Source organism: Schistocerca piceifrons, chromosome 2, assembly GCF_021461385.2.
Source record: "Schistocerca piceifrons isolate TAMUIC-IGC-003096 chromosome 2, iqSchPice1.1, whole genome shotgun sequence".
Classification (NCBI taxonomy): Eukaryota; Metazoa; Arthropoda; class Insecta; order Orthoptera; family Acrididae; genus Schistocerca; species Schistocerca piceifrons.
The window spans coordinates 609,533,635-609,552,895 of NC_060139.1; the positions used below are offsets into that span (position 1 = coordinate 609,533,635).

Genomic DNA, 19,261 nt, shown 5'->3' on the forward strand with positions numbered 1-19,261 from the left:
CTCTTGTCTAGCCATCAGTTTTAGTGGATTATTCTTGTGTGGACCTGGTGGCCAATGAAGCAGTTTGTAGATGTCTTACCACAACTTGGATTGTGAGACAACTCTGTTTGTCATACATTTTCTTTTGCTGATGACTGCTGCTTAAAACTAATTTATCTCAATTGTTAACCAGTAAAGGGTTGCTTTGTCATACTTCAGGTACAGAACTGCAATTTTGGTACCTCTTGCACATTCAGACTTAAGAATTTGTTTTTAATAAAATAAGTTTATTTGTTGAGAATTACACATATTTACACACACAGCATATCGTACAAGTGACATATGTACATATATATAAAACTTAAAATTATTGTACTTTGGAAACAGTGTTTAAACATATATATATATATATATATATATATATATGCGCACCTATAAAAGTAAAGGTTTGGGTTTGATTAAAGCTCAATTTGTGTACATTTGGCTTACTGCAAGTCAGTGCAGGGATTTCACACTAAACTTGCGGTCACTATATTATTACTATCTTCTTCTCCTTCTTGTTCATACCGTTGTTTCGGTAACATTCCTAAATGTGTGTGATGGGTTGGCCGATCAGTGATTCTTAATTGCTTCTGGGATGAGTAAATAGTTGTCTTCTGAACATGTGCTTCACTCTCCACTTGTCCTAAAGACAAAGAACGATTAGAAGAGTCATGTCAACCGTACAAAAAGGCATATTCTGCTATATAACAGTTTATTCACAATTATTCACATGCAGTGTGTGCCATACCATAGATGTTATAACAGAATATTTCTTTTAACTTTAATTACATGTCCGTATATGTACACTCCTGGAAATGGAAAAAAGAACACATTGACACCGGTGTGTCAGACCCACCATACTTGCTCCGGACACTGCGAGAGGGCTGTACAAGCAATGATCACACGCACGGCACAGCGGACACACCAGGAACCTCGGTGTTGGCCGTCGAATGGCGCTAGCTGCGCAGCATTTGTGCACCGCCGCCGTCAGTGTCAGCCAGTTTGCCGTGGCATACGGAGCTCCATCGCAGTCTTTAACACTGGTAGCATGCCGCGACAGCGTGGACGTGAACCGTATGTGCAGTTGACGGACTTTGAGCGAGGGCGTATAGTGGGCATGCGGGAGGCCGGGTGGACGTACCGCCGAATTGCTCAACACGTGGGGCGTGAGGTCTCCACAGTACATCGATGTTGTCGCCAGTGGTCGGCGGAAGGTGCATGTGCCCGTCGACCTGGGACCGGACCGCAGCGACGCACGGATGCACGCCAAGACCGTAGGATCCTACGCAGTGCCGTAGGGGACCGCACCGCCACTTCCCAGCAAATTAGGGACACTGTTGCTCCTGGGGTATCGGCGAGGACCATTCGCAACCGTCTCCATGAAGCTGGGCTACGGTCCCGCACACCGTTAGGCCGTCTTCCGCTTACGCCCCAACATCGTGCAGCCCGCCTCCAGTGGTGTCGCGACAGGCGTGAATGGAGGGACGAATGGAGACGTATCGTCTTCAGCGATGAGTCGCTTCTGCCTTGGTGCCAATGATGGTCGTATGCGTGTTTGGCGCCGTGCAGGTGAGCGCCACAATCAGGACTGCATACGACCGAGGCACACAGGGCCAACACCCGGCATCATGGTGTGGGGAGCGATCTCCTACACTGGCCGTACACCACTGGTGATCGTCGAGGGGACACTGAATAGTGCACGGTACATCCAAACCGTCATCGAACCCATCGTTCTACCATTCCTAGACCGGCAAGGGAACTTGCTGTTCCAACAGGACAATGCACGTCCGCATGTATCCCGTGCCACCCAACGTGCTCTAGAAGGTGTAAGTCAACTACCCTGGCCAGCAAGATCTCCGGATCTGTCCCCCATTGAGCATGTTTGGGACTGGATGAAGCGTCGTCTCACGTGGTCTGCACGTCCAGCACGAACGCTGGTCCAACTGAGGCGCCAGGTGGAAATGGCATGGCAAGCCGTTCCACAGGACTACATCCAGCATCTCTACGATCGTCTCCATGGGAGAATAGCAGCCTGCATTGCTGCGAAAGGTGGATATACACTGTACTAGTGCCGACATTGTGCATGCTCTGTTGCCTGTGTCTATGTGCCTGTGGTTCTGTCAGTGTGATCATGTGATGTATCTGACCCCAGGAATGTGTCAATAAAGTTTCCCCTTCCTGGGACAATGAATTCACGGTGTTCTTATTTCAATTTCCAGGAGTGTATTTCTCTAAATCATGAAATGAAGAAGAGTTGCAAACTGCAATTTTTCCAACTTCATATTCAGTTAGGTCGTCCCTCCCCCTCCTGCCTTTTCCCCTCTTTCAGCACGCACATTTCATTACTGTTCTGATATTCTGAAACAAGTATCACTCGTCTTTAAAACTTTTTTTTTCCCAAAATCACAGTTAACCTCTTAAAACTTTGTATTGAAGCTTTTGGTAGGTTATTATTTCTCATCTAGTAGATAAATGTTATTTAGGATATTCTGAAGAAAATGAGAAATGGTTACAGTATTAGTCCACTTGCAGATCGAGCAGTATGTCCATGGACTTTATGACATGACAAAATAAAGCAAAGCTCTAATGAACTCGAAAGTTGGTTTGAAAATCGCAGTGCTTTACTAGGCATGGCCTGTGGGAGATGGTACACTGTGGGCTCCAGACCACTGTGGTACTTAGCTTTTTCACAGGCACATCGCTAAATGTGAAGGAAGCAAAAGGAAAAACTCGCAAGTCAGTTTAAATCTCATCCCTTGTAACTCACACCATATTAATGTGCAAGATAGTGACTCTTTCTGTTGATTCTAGTATATAGAGAGACCAATGCAGAAATTTTTTTCATTCACCAAAGTTGGTGTGGCGGCCAAGTCAACAAGATTAAGAGCTGTGATGAGATGCTGTCACTCTGATTTCACTTGCAATTGCTATTGTCTTTAATAATTCACTAGTATCTAAGTAAAATCATTTTATGGGTCCCTACTTTTTAATTGTTGGGTTTTTCTATCAGATTAATGCTAGCTTTTTAATCTGTGTTGCAGTAGTGTTCAAGGCATAGATGTGTAGTGTGTATGGAGATGGCTTTCCTTTTGCTTAAATATACAGTATTCATTCAGAGTCAGAATGTCATAGACTTAACATGCAGTTGGTTTTCATAGCTATCAGTGTCTCTCACTGCAAGCTTAAGATTTTCCAACTTTACAGGTTGATAATTAATTTTGTCCATTATACACACAACCAAAAAAGTTTTGCATCACACCGGTTCCCAGAACTCCTGAAGACAGACGTTGACTGTGGATATTGTATCACAGACACAGTACCTTTGACTGTTCAGAGATGTCACTATACCCGCCCAAAGATGTAAACAACCATGCATGAGCAGTGCCTATTATATGGAGGGGGTCCGACAGCCAATCAGTTCCAGTCATTCTACCAAGAAGGAGCTACACAGCTCATGTTGTCTGTAGTTCAACCATGCCTAGACGGTCAATACCGCAGTTTGATCGCGTCCGCATTGTTACTTTGTGCCAGGAAGGGCTCTCAACAAGGGAAGTAGTTGGGCATCTCGGGGTGAATCAAAGCGATGTTGTTCGGACATCGAGGAGATACAGAGAAACAGGAACTGTCGATGACATGCCTTGCTCAGGCTGCCCAGGGGCTACTACTGCAGTGGATGACTGCTACTTATGGATTATGGCTCGGAGGAACCCTGACAGCAACACCACCATATTGAATAATGCTTTTCGTGCAGCCAGCCACAGGACGTCGTGTTACGACTCAAACTGTGCGCAGTAGGCTGCATGATGTGCAACTTCACTCTCAATGTAATGGCTGTACAATATGTGAATACCATCCTCCGACTGATAGTGCAACCACATCGGCAGCATATTGGTGAGGCATTTGTCTTCATGGACGGCAAATTCGTGTCCCCATTGTGCACGACTTCCTTCAGGATAACAACATCCCTCTACTAGAGTGGCCAGTATGTTCTCCAGACATGAATCCTATCAAACATGCCTGGAATAGATTGAAAAGAGCTGTTTATGGACAACGTGGCCAACCAACCTCTCTGAGGGATCTACGCCAAATCGCCGTTGAGGAGTGGGACAATCTGGACCAACAGTGCCTTGATGAACTTGTGGATAGTATGCCACGATGAATACAGGCATGCTTCAGTGCAAGAGGACGTGCTATTGGGTATTATAGGTACTGGCGTGTACAACAATCTGTGGACCACCACCTCTGAAGGTCTCGCTGTTGGTGGTACAACATGCAATGTGTAGTTTTCATGAGCAATAAAAAGGGCGGATATGATGATTTTGTTGATCTCTATTCCAATTTTATGTACAGATTCTGGTACTGAGGTGATGCAAAACGTTTTTCATGTGAACTAGGGCTGCTATTTTAATTGAAGGGGTCATGGAAGATAGTGCCAATCATCAATCCCGTATTGTTTTTGGGTGCATCACATGCTGGTAACAAGTATTTTCAAATGTACCACTACACGATGGTGTCTTCTATATAAATTGATCTGTCTTATCAAACAACCGAAAATCCTGACTGGAATAACAGTTGGGAAGGAGAGATTGCTACTCATGACATAGAGGTGATGTTTAATCGTAGACTGGCACAGTGAAAAAGTATGTGTGTGTGCGCGCGCGCGCGCGCGCACACACACACACACACACACACACACACACACACACACACACACACACACACAGGGTGGTCCATTGATTGTGACCGGGGCAAATATCTCACGAAATAAGCATCAAACGAAAAAACTACATAGACCGAAACTTGTCTGGCTTGAAGGGGGAAACCAGATGGCGCTATGGTTGGCCCGCTAGATGGCGCTGCCATAGGTCAAATGGATATCAACTGCATTTTTTAAAATAGGAACCCCCATTTTTTATTACATATTCGTGTAGTATGTAAAGATATATGAATGTTTTAGTTGAAACACTTTTTTCTCTTTGTGATAGATGGCACTGTAATAGTCACAAACATATGGCTCACAATTTTAGACGAACAGTTGGTAACACGTAGGTTTTTTAAATTAAAATACAGAATGTAGGTATGTTTGAACATGTTATTTCAGTTGTTCCAATGTGATAGATGTACCTTTGTGAACTTATCATTTCTGAGAATGTGTGGTGTTACAGCGTGATTACCTGTAAATTCCACATTAATGCAATAAATGCTCAAAATGATATCCGTCAACCTCAATGCATTTGGCAATACGTGTAACGACATTCCTCTCAACAGTGAGTAGTTTGCCTTCCGTAATGTTCGCACATGCATTGACAATGAGCTGACACATGTTGTCAGGCGTTGTTGGTGGATCATGATGGCAAATATCCTTCAACTTTCCCCCGGGGACGTCAGATCCGGTGAACGTGCGGGCCATGGTATAGTGCTTCATCGACCAATCCACCTGTCATGAAATATGCTATTCAATACCGCTTCAACTGCACGCGAGCTATGTGCCGGACATCCATCATGTTGGAAGTACATTGCCATTCTGTCATGCAATGAAACATCTTGTAGTAACATTGGTAGAACATTACATAGGAAATCAGCATACATTGCACCATTTAGATTGCCATTGATAAAATGGGGGCCAATTATCCTTCCTTCCATAATTCCGCACCATACATTAACCTGCCAAGGTCGCTGATGCTCCACTTGTCGCAGCCATCGTGGATTTTCCGTTGCCCAATAGTGCATATTATGCCGGTTTACGTTACTGCTGTTGGTGAATGATGCTTCGTCGCTAAATAGAACGCATGCAAAACATCTGTCATTGTCCCATAATTTCTCTTGTGCCCACTGGCAGAGCTGTACATGACGTTCAAAGTCATCATCATGCAATTACTGGTGCATAGAAATATGGTACGGGTGTAATTGATGTTGATGTAGCATTCTCAACACTGACGTTTTTGAGATTCGCGATTCTCGCGCAATTTGTCTGCTGCTGATGTGTGGATTGGCCGCGACAGCAGCTAGAACACCTACTTGGGCATCATCATTTGTTGCTGGTCGTGGTCGACATTTCAGATATGGCTGAAAACTTACTGTTTCCTTAAATAACGTAACTATCTGGTGAACGGTCCGGACACTTGGGTGATGTCGTCCAGGATACCGATTAGCATACATAGCATACGCCTGTTGGGCATTTTGATCACGATAGCCATACATCAACATGATATCGACCTTTTCCACAATTGGTAAACTGTCCATTTTAACACGGGTAATGTATCACGAAGCAAATACCGTCCGCACTGGCGGAATGTTACCTGATACCACATACTTATACATTTGTGACTATTACAGCGCCATCTATTACAAAGCGAAGTACACGAATTTGTAACAAAAAATGGGGGTTCCTATTTTAAAAAAACGCAGTTGATATCCGTTTGACCTATGGCAGCACCATCTAATGGGCCAACCACAGTGCCATCTGGTTTCCCCCTTCAAGCTAGACAAGTTTCGTTCTGTGTAGTTTTTTTGTTTGAAGCTTATTTTGTGAGATATTTGGCCCGGTCACTATCTGTGGACCACTCTGTATATATATAATGTTTTTTTTTTTTTTTTTTTTTTTTTTTTTTTTTTTTTTTTTTTTTTTTTTTTTTTAGTGGAAGGAGATTGGATGCAGAAATGTGGGGCTACAGAGTAGGAAGATTTTATGGATGGACCAGAGAGAGCACCTGGAGATGACTGTGTGTGTGAAATAGAGAGAGAGAGGTGGAGCAGGGCAGGGAGAGGGATAGGAGGATACAGGTAGAGGACGAGGAAACATTGCTGCCTGGCATAGTGTGCATCGACTAGAGGTGCCAGACATGGCTACCTGGTCAGCATCAGGATGCTGGGGTGGGGGGGAGTGGAAAGGAGAGGAGCAGAGAAGGGTAAAAGCTTGGTGGGTGCATTGGCAGTGAGCAGTACACAATGAAGGTTAGTGGATGTCAGCTGGGAGGAGGTGGTAAGACAGAGGGGGCACAAACTGTTTAGTGGTGGGCGCAGTGACAATAAGTTATCTTAGGTTGGGGGCCAGGATGATTTCGGGAGCAGTGTGTTTTGTAAGGAGAGGAGTTGCTAGTCTCCCATTGGGCGCCTCCCTGGGTGGCGGATAGGGGAATGCTCACCAGATATGGTGGGAATTCGGGAAATAAAATACCCAGGGCGGACCAAAACTAGCAAGCCTCCGCCCCTCTAACAAGGGAAGGGGGTTGGCGCCAGGAAGGGCATCCGGCTGTAAAAACATTGCCAAAACAAGAGGAATGATGGATGCTTCTCCAGATAAATGTTCTGGAATAATAGCCTCCCATTCGGATCTCCGGGGGAGGCGTTTGCGAAGGATCCAAGATCAGAGTGGGATCTCTGAACATGGGAATGATGACGGGAAAGGGAAGAGAGATAGTAGACACGATGCAGAGGAGGAAGATAAAGGCTTTGTGTGTGCAAGAGACAAGGCGGAAGGGCAATAAGGCAAAGATCTTAGCTGAAGGTTATAAGCTACTTTATAGTAGTGCAAGCCCGGAATCAAGAAATGGATTGGAGTTATTTTGCACAGAGAGCTTCAAGAAGAGGTATGTGAAGTCAGCAGAGTAAATGATAGGATCATGTATGTAAAGATGATGATTGGCGGAGAAATAGTAACAGTGCTGACGGCCTATGCACCCCAAGCAGGATGTTGCGGAGGACGAGAAGGAAAAATTTTGGAGAGATTTGGATGGAGTAATGGTCGGAATACCAGAGAATGAAAGAGTGATAGTCAGAGGGGATCTAAATGGTCATGTTGGCGGAAGGAAAGGTGGGGAAGAGAGGTGCATGGAGGATGGGGGTATGGCGAGAGAAATGAGAGAGGAAAAAAGATAATGGAGTTTGCAGTGGCTTTTGATCTAGTGATTACGAATACCTACTTCCAAAGAAAAAGAGAAAAACTAATAACATACAGCAGTAGCCAAAATAAAAGCCAAATTGATTACATATTATGTAGAAGGAAAAATAGTGGGGAGGTGCGAAATACGAAGGTCATATACGGTGAAGGAATAGCAACACAACATAAGTTGATTGTAGCAGATTGTGAGATGAAAGTATGTAAAAGACAGAGAGACATAAATCAATGTGAAAGGAAAATTAAGTGGTGGAGATTAAAGGATAAAAATTTGAGAGAGGAGTTTACTGAAAAAGTACTGGGAAAGGTAAAATTGGCAGAGAGTATGCAGGAGTGGTGGAAAATAAATAGTGCTGTTATAAGGAAGACTGGGGAGGAAGTGTTTGGGTTAACATCTGGGAGAAGGGTGCCAAAAGATAAGGAAGCATGGTGGTGGAATGAAGAGGTGCAGAAGGTTGTGAAGGAAAAGAAAGACGCTAAGAGGAAATGGTATATGTCCGGAAGTGCTGAGGATGGGCAAGCATACAAAAGTGCAAAGAAGTAGGCAAAATGAGCCGTGGCTAAAGCTAAAGCTGAATCAGTAAGGGAGGCATACGAACGACTACAGAAAAATCAGGATATGAGACAACTGATACGGATAGGCAAATCAAGAGATAAAGCTTCTAAGGATCTAACAGCACTGAAACAAATGAAAGATGAAACAGGAATAATTCTGCATGACCATGGAAAAATAATTCAAAGATGGTTGAATTATTTTGAGAACTTGCTGAATGAAGGAAATGTAAGAGTGAAAACTAAGGAAGGAGGGGCACACAAAGGATTAACGATGGATATAAATAGAGATGAAGTCGAACGGGCAGTTGAAAAGATGAAAAATGGGAAGGCAGTTGGCCCAGACCAAGATCCCCATTGAGGTATAGAAGTATCTTGGTAAAAAGGGAATTGGGCTCCTTTGGGATTTAATGAAGAAGATTTGGTGACAGGAGGAGATGCCAGACGAGTGGAGAACTAGTGTACTGATCCCAATATTTAAGGGGAAAGGTGATGTGCAGGACTGCGGTAACTATAGAAGTATTAAACTGATGGCACACACAATGAACATTTGGGAGAGAGTTATAGAAGCAAGATTACGCAAGGAGACTGTGGTGTGTGAAGAACAGTTTGAGTTCATGCCTGGAAGAGGAATGACTGATGCAATACTTGCTTTAAGGCGGATAGTGGAGACACACGGGGAGCTACAAGTCGATCTACATATGGCTTTCATTGATTTGGAGACAGCATACGACAGAGTCCCAAGGGACGAAATATGGAGAAGCATAAGAGAGCAGTGCGTGCTGGAGAAGTATGTGAGGTTAGTGAAGGAAATGCACAGAGGAGCAATGACACAGGTGAAAAGTAGTGTGGGCATGACAAAGGAGTTTCCAGTAAAAGTAGGGTTACATCAAGGGTCTGTGCTTAGTCCCTACCTCTTTGACCTGATTATGGATGTGCTGGTGAAAGATGTGAAGAAGGAAGCATTGTGGAATATGATGTTTGCGGATGATGTGGTTCTTTGTGAGCAGAGCATCGACACACTTGAGGAAAAACTGGAGGATTGGAGGAAGGCACTAGAAGAAAAAGGGATGAAAATTAGCAGGACAAAGTCAGAATATTTAACTCTGAAGGATGTGCAGATGAGGTTTTGCAAGATCCAGGATGATGAGCTGAAATCGGTCTGCAAATTTAAATACCTGGGGTCGTACATACAGAGGGACAGAGGACTGGAAAGTGAGATACAACACAGAATACATTGTGATTGGAACAACTGGATGAAAATGAGTGGAGTGCTGTGTGACAAGAAGGTGAGCATTGGGTTTAAAGGGAAAGTGTACAAATCGGTGGTAAGGCCTGCTGTGATGTACAGGGCAGAGACATGGCCAATCACAGTAGCCCAGGAAAGGAAGATGGAAGTGACGGAAATGAGGATGCTGAGGTGGATGTGTGGGATAACAAGGAAGGACAGGATTAGAAATGAATTGGTTAGAGGAGATGTGAAAGTGCGCCCATGGGGAAAAAGATACAAGAGAGCAGACTAAGGTGGTACGGACACTTACAGAGAAAAGGGGAAGAGTATATCGGAAACAGAGTTGAAGATACAAAGATTGAAGGAGCGAGAAGGAGAGGAAGACCGAAGACAAGGTGGAAGGATAAGATATCCGGGGACCTAAGGGAGAAAGGATGGAAGAAGAAAGAGGCAATGGATAGAGTACTATGGAGGAGAAGGATGCAGAAGAGCAACGCCGACCCTACGTGACGTGGGACAAGGCGATGATAAAGAAGAAGAAGACTAGTGTGTTGTAAGGATAACTCCCATCCTTGCAGTTCAGAAAAGCTGGTATTAGTGAGGAGGATCCAGATGGCTGGGTTGCCATTGAAATCAAGCATGTCATGCTTAGCTCCATGTTGAGCTACGGGTGGTCCACTTTTCTCTTGGCCACAGTAAGGCATTGGGCATTCTTCATAGTGGATAGCTGGTTGGTAGTCATACCAATATAAAAAGCTAAACAATGATTGCAGCACAACTGATACACGACATGACTGCTTTCACTGGTGGCCTGGCTTCTGATAAGGTAGGATAAGCCTGTGACTATTGGAATAGGAAGTGTGCGGTGTGTGGATTGGCCAGGTCTTGCACTTGGAATGGGGTTGGGAGTGGCATGGAGTGGGGTATACTAGGTTGGTGGGGTAGCAGAACATCACTGTACGAGAGCTGGGAAGGGTGGTGGGTAGGGAGTCCCTCATGTAAGGGTACGATGATTGATAATCCAAACCCTGATGAAGGATGTGGTTTTGTTGTTCCAGTTGGAGTGGTATTTGGTGATGAGGAGATGCTCCTTTATAGCTGAATCTTGAGGGTGGTGAGGGGATTTTGTGTGTGTGGGGGGGGGGGGGGGGGGAATACGACATGGGAAATCTATTTGGGGACTAGGTCTGGGGGGATAGTGCATATCTGTGAAGGCCTTTGTGATATCTTCAGCATACAGTGCAAGGGAGTTGCAGATACAACATCCACAGGTGGCTAGATTGCATGGGAGGTTGAGAAGAACCAAGTGAAGTGGATGGAAATAAGGTGTTGAGGTTGTGAAGGAATGAGGATAGGGTGTGTGATCACAGAATATATCTAGCATTCTTTTTCATTGTGCATGCCAGCCTGCAACTGACAGCCTCATGTATGTAATGAGTAGCAATCAATCCTTTCAATTGTTATCTTCTCTTATTACATTTGTTCTTGTTTATTAAACTCAAAATATGCTGTTGTGGGTTAGCACTTTCTTCTGCCAACCCTTTCAGTTGTACTGTGGCATATTTATACCTGCAACAGTTGTGTAGTTTTTCTCATTGCACTTTGTAACAAAAAAGTAATTCTTATATCCAGAAAAAAAACTTTCATTATGCAGGACCATAAGACAGGCTCAATGCAAAAAGTAGATAGTCACAACTTTCTGTGTCCCAAAACTTCAGTTTCTGAACAGTTTTCATTCCCCCTTCCCATTTTATTTCCTATTTACTTCATTAGTAGAGGATCTTTTTCAAATAATCTAATAAGATGTCTGGTTTCCATATTGTCCCAATTTGCATGCTCTGGTTGTTCCTTTCCTTGCACTCAGTGTAAATAAGAAATCATATGCACACAGACTAACAGACCACTGTGAGCAATGAACTGATAGATTAGTTGTATTGGATGGAGAAAATCTGCTTGCAGAATATCATCAAAGGATAAATGTGTAGACAGGCAAAAAACTGGCTTCTGCTAGGAGTCCTGTTTGCAAAAGCTAGCAGAGAAACTGGGGACAAGAAAACATATTCCTATGTATTGAAGGTTTATGTAAATGATGCTGAGGAACAAAACAACATAAGGGCATCATAGTATTATATACCACCCAGAAAATTATACTTTCTTTAAGAATAATCAACCTTTTTGTAATGTTTTTGCATTTACCTGACAAAGAGGGTGAAGGTCCTTTAGAACTGCCATACAGTCTTGTACTGTAACCTGAATCATTATGAAGATCGCTAGCTTCATGTGTTGGGCTGTAGACACCAACACGCTGCCTGGCCAATTGTGAGGCATCAGGCTGAGGGCAGACATTTTCATAATTTGGCACCACTGTGGCAGCCTGACCTTCACACTCATCTTCACTTGAATCTGAGCTATCACCAACTCGCTCAGATGGATGACTGTAGCACTTCTGGATGGCTGTAAATACAGATAGTACTTGCATGATACGGAATACATTTTCTTTTAGAATGATGCACATATAAATGTACTTAAAAATGCCCTAACCATATTAGTAAGCAAAATTAATTACTTAATAATTATATTGTCCAAATACTTTTTGTTGATAAGAAAATAACTCCATAGATAAAGTACTGTAAATTATTTGATTTCTTTTTTAGTTGGTACATTGAAAGCCCCATTTTCAATTGTTTGTAGTTCACATTTCAAGTACGTGTAATACTGTCAGATAAGTCCCATCACCGCAGTAATTCACCTAGAGCAAAGATTCAAAATCAGAAATTCTAATTGTCTGAATACTATTTATATGTACTGCACACATTTTCAAACTTTTCCTTTTGTGCGTGTGTGGGGGGGGGGGGGAGGGGGGGGGGTGAGTGTCTTCAGACCAAGTTGACGAAATATAAATATGTTTTTACACTACTGGCCATTAAAATTGCTACACCACAAAGATGATGTGCTACAGGCGCGAAATTTAACCAACAGGAAGAAGATGCTGTGATATGCAAATGATTAGCTTTTCAGAGCATTCACACAAGGTTAGCGCCGGTGGTGACACCTACAACGTGCTGACATGAGGAAAGTTTCCAACCGATTTCTCATACACAAACAGCAGTTGACCAGTGTTGCCTGGTAAAACGTTGTTGTGATGCCTCGTGTAAAGAGGAGAAATGCGTACCATCATGTTTCCGACTTTGATAAAGGTCGGATTGTAACCTATCGTGATTGTGGTTTATGGTATCACAACATTGCTACTTGCGTTGGTCAAGATCCAATGACTGTTAGCAGAATATGGAATCGGTGGGTTCAGGAGGGTACTACGGAACGCTGTGCTGGATCCCAACGGCCTCGTATCACTAGCAGTCGAGATGACAGGCATCTTATCCACATAGCTGTAACAGATCGTGCAGCCATGTCTCGATCCCTGAGTCAACAGATGGCGACGTTTGCAAGACAACAACCATATGCATGAACAGTTCGATGACATTTGCAGCAGCATGAACTATCAGTACGGAGACCATGGCTGCAGTTACCCCTGACGATGCATCACAGACAGGAGCGCCTGCGATGGTGGACTCAATGACGAACCTGGGTGCACAAATGGCAAAATGTCATTTTTTCAGATGAGTCCAGGTTCTGTTTACAGCATAATGATGGTCGCATCCGTGTTGGGTGACATCGCGGTGAACGCACATTGGAAGCGTGTATTTGTCAGTGCCATACTGGTGTATCACCCGGCGTGATAGTATGGGGTGCCATTGGTTACACATCTCGGTCACCTCCTGTTCACATTGACGGCACTTTGAACAGTGAATGTTACATTTCAGATGTGTTACGACCCGTGGCTCCCTTCATTCAATCCCTGCGAAACCCTACATTTCAGCAGAACAATGCATTACCGCATGTTGCAGGTCCTGTACGGGCCTTTCTGGATAAAGAAAATGTTCGACTGCTGCCCTGGCTAGCAAATTCTCCAGATCTCTCACCAACTGAAAACGTCTGGTCAATGGTGGTCGAGCAACTGGCTCATCACAAAACGCCAGTCACTACTCTTGATGAACTGTGGTATTGTGTTGAAGCTGCGTGGGCAGCTGTACCTGTACACGCCATCCAAGCTCTGTTTGACTCAGTGCCCAGGTGTATCAAGGCCATTATTACGGCCAGAGGTGGTTGTTCTGGGTACTGATTTTTCAGGATCTATCACCCAAATTGTGTGAAAATGTAATAACATGCCAGTTCTAGTATAATATATTTTTCCAATGAATACCCATTTATCATCTGTATTTCTTCTTGGTGTAGCAATTTTAATGACCAGTAGTGTAATTTAGTGGACATACAATTGTTTTATTAAATACCTCCCCCCCACCCCCCCTCCCCCCCTGTATCAGCTGCCATAAACTGAATTTCTCCTTAATTTTTTACTTATTTCATCCTCTACTACAAACAATATCACATGCAGTTATTGCCTGCTTTTAAAAGCAAACAAACAATTCTTGGCTTCCAAATCTGTTGTCAACATAAGGAGTATACCCTCATTCCAAATAGTTCTCTTCATGGTGATGTTGAATTCAATTTATGTAATTGCACCAACATACAAGACAAAATTTTCATATGTGAATAGTCCACCAGTCATTGAGGATTGTTTTCAATCCAAACTTTTTGTTTGGTTCAGATACACTGTTTGGAATAACTGCAATTTCAACTAAAATTGGTTTTTTCCACTGGAAAGCTTTTATCATGGATCAAAAGGTTATCAGAAAACTACATGAACTTTGCCATTAGTCTTCTCAATTTTGAATACAGTTTCTGCTTTGGTAACAACAAAGTTATTGAAGTGGAACATTCTTGGAAGTAACACAGAATGATTTCAGAATATAAATTTGTTTGAAACTTAAGTGTTCAAAAGTACTTTTCAGGACCAGCGATTGACAGTTTTCAACTCTTTCATCCAGGGCATGAGGGATGACAAATAGCAACAAAGCTTGTTATGTCCAGTATCTTTGAAATTTGAAAAATACTAGCCATTTCATCAGTATTTCTTAGTACATGCATAACTGGTTGAAAATCGCTTCTTCCCCTTTACAAATATACCCAAAGCATATTATATTTCAAAGAGTTTCACAGTGTCTTTAAGATTACTGATATTCTGAAGAATTAATTAAATATCCGCCAGGAAAAATAGACTACTGTGCCAGCTGACATGTGTGGTTCGGGAATGGAACTCTCAGATGTTATAGAAATCATCAGTTATTGACATAAAAAATTGTCACTGTCAGTTCTACTACCAGTAGAACCTAGAACCTCTATAACTTTTCTTTAAAGAAAAAAAAAAAAAAAGAAAATAAAACAAATATTACTGGACCGTGTCCTGTCTATACTGAATAGGACAATGGTAACTGTAATCTGGTGTCAATACTGAAAAATATTAAAAAACATAAAGCATCCTTAAAATCAAACATCAGCATGCAAATATTCCAATCAGGATTTTGAACAGCTACTGTGCAATTGTGACATGCTACAGCTGTGTGTTGCATCCAGAGAACACAGGAGTCAATCTAGTGGCACCAGTAAACATGTCCACAACACTTCGTGGAAAGCTATGACACTGTATGTGAACATGTCCACAACACTCAGTTGGTTAACAGTACATCTACTTCAGATTTTACATTGCTTCTGTCTTGTATGTTTGCCTTTGTTGTTGTTGTTTCACTAATAACATACACAACTTTTGTCACCTGGCACTGTTCACCTGTTGCAAGACCTCTTTTTTTATGCTAGATACCATGCGATGAAAAACTTGTTTTCTGCATTGCCAAACATGAAAGTTGAATTATTCTTTTGAAAAATGCCAGGCTTGCAGGAGAATGAAATGACAACATAAATATTTTTTTTACTCATTCCAGAATGATTCTCACTCTGGAGCGGACTGTGTGCTCATTTGAAACTTCCTGGTGGATTAAATCTGGGTGCCAGTTTAGGATTCAGACTTGGAACCTTTGTGTTCTACTGACAGCCTGATGCAATCCTTTATCAATTATGTCACATGAGCAGCTTGTACGTTATTTTGGTGGTGGTGGTGGTGGTGGTGGCAGCAGCGATGGTGGCAGCACTGTTAGAAGGGTAGGGTTAAACCTGATGCTGAAACATGGCATTCTCCTTTTTAAGATCAATAAGGGAGCTGTTGTGTGTCAAACACTCATCTAATGAGCAGTGTTTCATTGACAGTTTCAAAAGCCATCACTATATGACATATGGCAAAATTTGGCTAAGTCTGATAATGAAGAATTCAATGTTACCACCTCATTTCCCATTGCAAGTGCTGAATTCAGGATGCTGGCTTACTGTCTGGTGAACAGAGGATACATCTCATTTGCATAGGTTTTGCTAACAAAACTGTCTTCAGTCTCCAGTATTCAAATCATTTTCCCCAGGCCAATCCCTCATATGTTTTAACAACCTCATAAGTACTCACTCATACTGTTGTGACAGTGCCACGACATTTAACAGTGCCGTCACGACAGTACGAGCAAACGGCAATAGAGGCGCTCCGCAACTCGGCTGAGCGCGGGAGCGCCACCTAACTACGAACAGCGCCGGCCGCATGTCACAGCACGGCAGTCGAATAAGAGATACTGAGTTGTTGTCATGTAACCAGCTATTGTTTCTAAGTGAGTGTGTTTGAATATCCACGCAATTATTGGTGATTAAAGGTTATAACACTTTTTGGCGACGAGGTCGGATATTTTCACTGCGTTGTGGATTTGTGTGTTCGTGACGGGGCAGACATGGAACAGCTTATGCAAGCGCTCATTGAACAACAAACACAGCTGACGGCTGCTATTCAGGCGTTGTCGACGTCGCTTACTCATTGTCTGTCTTCCTCTTCTCCGCCTTCATTCCCTCCTTACGACGAGGCCGCTGAAGACTGGGAGGATTATGAGAAACGTTTGCGGCAACACTTCTTGGCTTTCGGCATTGTTGACGCTCCTATGTGTAAGTCGTTATTTCTATCTTGGATTTCCCCACGGATCTATCAGCTGCTATCTCAGTTAGTCCCTCTGTGGGAACCTGCCTCTCTGTCCTTCCAAGAAATGTGTGACTTATTGTCTAACTGTTACCGAAAAAACACCCACGCCGTTGCCGCCCGCATGGCGTTCTACCGCTGTCGTAAACAGCCCCATCAATCTTACTGGGCTTGGGCGGCGGAACTACACGGTCTGAGTAGGAAATGTCAGTTTGTCACAGACACTCATCATGAGTCTTATGCTGATTCAATGGTTAGGGATGCTATACTACGGCTTGCTCCTGATAAAGAAGTTCGGCAACGTGCCCTACAACTGCCAAACCCGTCGTTGTCGGAAGTTCTAAGCATCGCTCAATCCTTTGAAGTGTCTCACACTGCTTGCGCGCAAATAGACGCATGGTGTGATGTAGGCGCTGTACAGTCAACTTTCGACACGGACAATTTGCCTGTTTCACAGGAGAACGAAGATGTGGCGGCGGTTCACTCACGTAAACAATGTTGCGTTGGGCCGCAACGCTCGCAGCGAAAACAGCAACCACAGAAGCAGGATCGTTCCGCACTTCCTTCTTGTCCATGTTGTTTCGTACAGCAAGACAGGGCCGCGTGTCCAAAACGTTGGGCCACGTGTAATTCATGTAGGAAAAAAGGCCACATTGCTTCTGTGTGTCAGTCCCCTAAAGTTCCTGTCGATGAGGACGAGGCATCGGACATGGATGTTAACTGTGTGCTTTCTCAAACAAATAAGTTGTTTGTTACTGTTCGTGTTCTGGATAAAGACATTCGCATGCAAGTGGACACTGGCTCTGCAGTAACTTTCATTAATTCTCGCACGTATTTGGAGTTGGGCTCCCCTCCCTTGTCTCCAGTTACGCGAAATCTGAGAACTTATAATAAACAAAATTCCTATCATTGGCCAGTTTGATGCTTCCACTGCCTACAAGTCTGTTGTTAGGCCCCTCACGTTTTATGTGGTGGATCATGCGGGCACTGAAAACCTGTTCGGTTATGATGCTTTCCAGTTGTTCGGGTTCTCCATTGATGATGATGTGCACCTCATATCTGAGGATATTCCGTATCAGCAGCTGGATGGATTGTGCTCTGAATTTTCATCCGTGTTCTCTGCTGGTCTGGGTCATGCCAAGGATTTTGAAGCCCCCATTACTCTTAAACCTACAGCTCGCCCTAAGTTTTTCTGAGCACGCTCTATTCTGGTGGCATTGCGTGCACCTGTCAAGGCTGAGATAGACAGGTTAACAGCTTCAGGGATTCTCCGTCCTGTTACCTCCAGCGAATGGGCATCGCCAATCGTGGTGGTTTCTAAACCAAACGGGAGTCTGCGATTGTGTGGTGATTTTAAAGCCACTGTCAACGCTCAGAGCCTCATTGACACTTATCCTCTTCCCTGTCCTGAGGAGTTATTTACCAAGCTCGCTGGGGGCCAGTTCTTTTCCAAACTTGACTTATCGGAGGCGTACCATCAGTTGCCGTTGGATGCTTCTTCCAAGGAATTTCTCGTCATCAATACTCCTTGTGGGTTGTATCAGTACCAGCGGTTACCATTTGGTGTCGCCAGCGCGCCGGCCATTTTTCAATGGTTTTTGGAACAGCTCACGGCTTCCGTTCCCGGCTGCATAAACTATCTGGATGACATTGTTGTCACGGGGGCCTCCACTGAGGAGCACCTTCGCAATTTGCCTTAACTGTTTTGGGTTTTGCATTCGGCTGGGTTGAGGTGCAATCTGGACAAGTCACAGTTCTTCCAACCCTCCATTGTGTATCTTTGTTTCCACTTGTCCCGTGAGGGTATACGTCCTCTACGTCAGCACATTGCGGCCATTAACGCTCTACCCCGGCCATCTACGGTCAAAGAACTTAAGGCGTTTCTAGGCAAGATTGCTTATTATCACAAATTCATTCCATCCGCGGCGGCGGTAGCTCATCCTCTGCATCAGCTGTTACGCAAAAACGTCCCTTTCTGTTGGTCGGACGAGTGTGAGCAGGCTTTTGTCCACCTGAAGGCTCATTTGCAGTCGGCGCCTTGTCTTGTCACATTCCGTCCGGGTCAGCACTTGGTTTCGGCGACTGACTCGTCACAGTATGGCCTAGGGGCTGTTCTCACCCATCGGTATGAGGATGGGTCGGAACGACCCATCGCCTATGCTTCCAACACCCTCAACGATGCGCAACGGCGTTACTCTCAAATGAAAAAGGAGGCGCTCGCTATCATTTATGCTCTAAAAAAGTTCAGCATTTTTTTGTATGGTTCTAAGTTTCACCTCATCACTGACCACAAGCCGCTGGTCTCTCTGTTCAGCCCACTGGCGTCGCTTCCGGATAAGGCAGCTCACCGCCTGCAACGTTGGGCCTTATACTTGTCTCGTTTTCACTATGAGATTCACTATCGCCCCACGGCCCAGCACGCCAGCGCTGACGCATTGTCGCGATTGCCGATGGGCCCTGACCCGGTTTTCGATCGTGATGAACTACTCTGTTTCCACATTGATGAGGAAGAACGTCGTGCGGTCGAGGGTTTTCCACTTAC

General features: G+C 44.0%; 1 protein-coding gene across 1 annotated transcript in view; it reads right to left on the reverse strand.

Annotated features, from left to right (window-relative positions):
- Positions 1-386: 386 nt before the first annotated feature.
- The window catches only part of LOC124777426 (ankyrin repeat domain-containing protein 6), a 709,541-nt gene continuing 690,666 nt past the window's right edge, over positions 387-19,261 (reverse strand). The window contains exons 14-15 of the mRNA XM_047252825.1: positions 11,898-12,155; positions 387-664 (exon numbers count right to left, since the gene is read on the reverse strand). Coding sequence (XP_047108781.1) covers positions 489-664; positions 11,898-12,155 — 434 coding nt within the window. The 3' untranslated portion in view covers positions 387-488. The remainder of the gene's footprint in view (positions 665-11,897; positions 12,156-19,261) is intronic.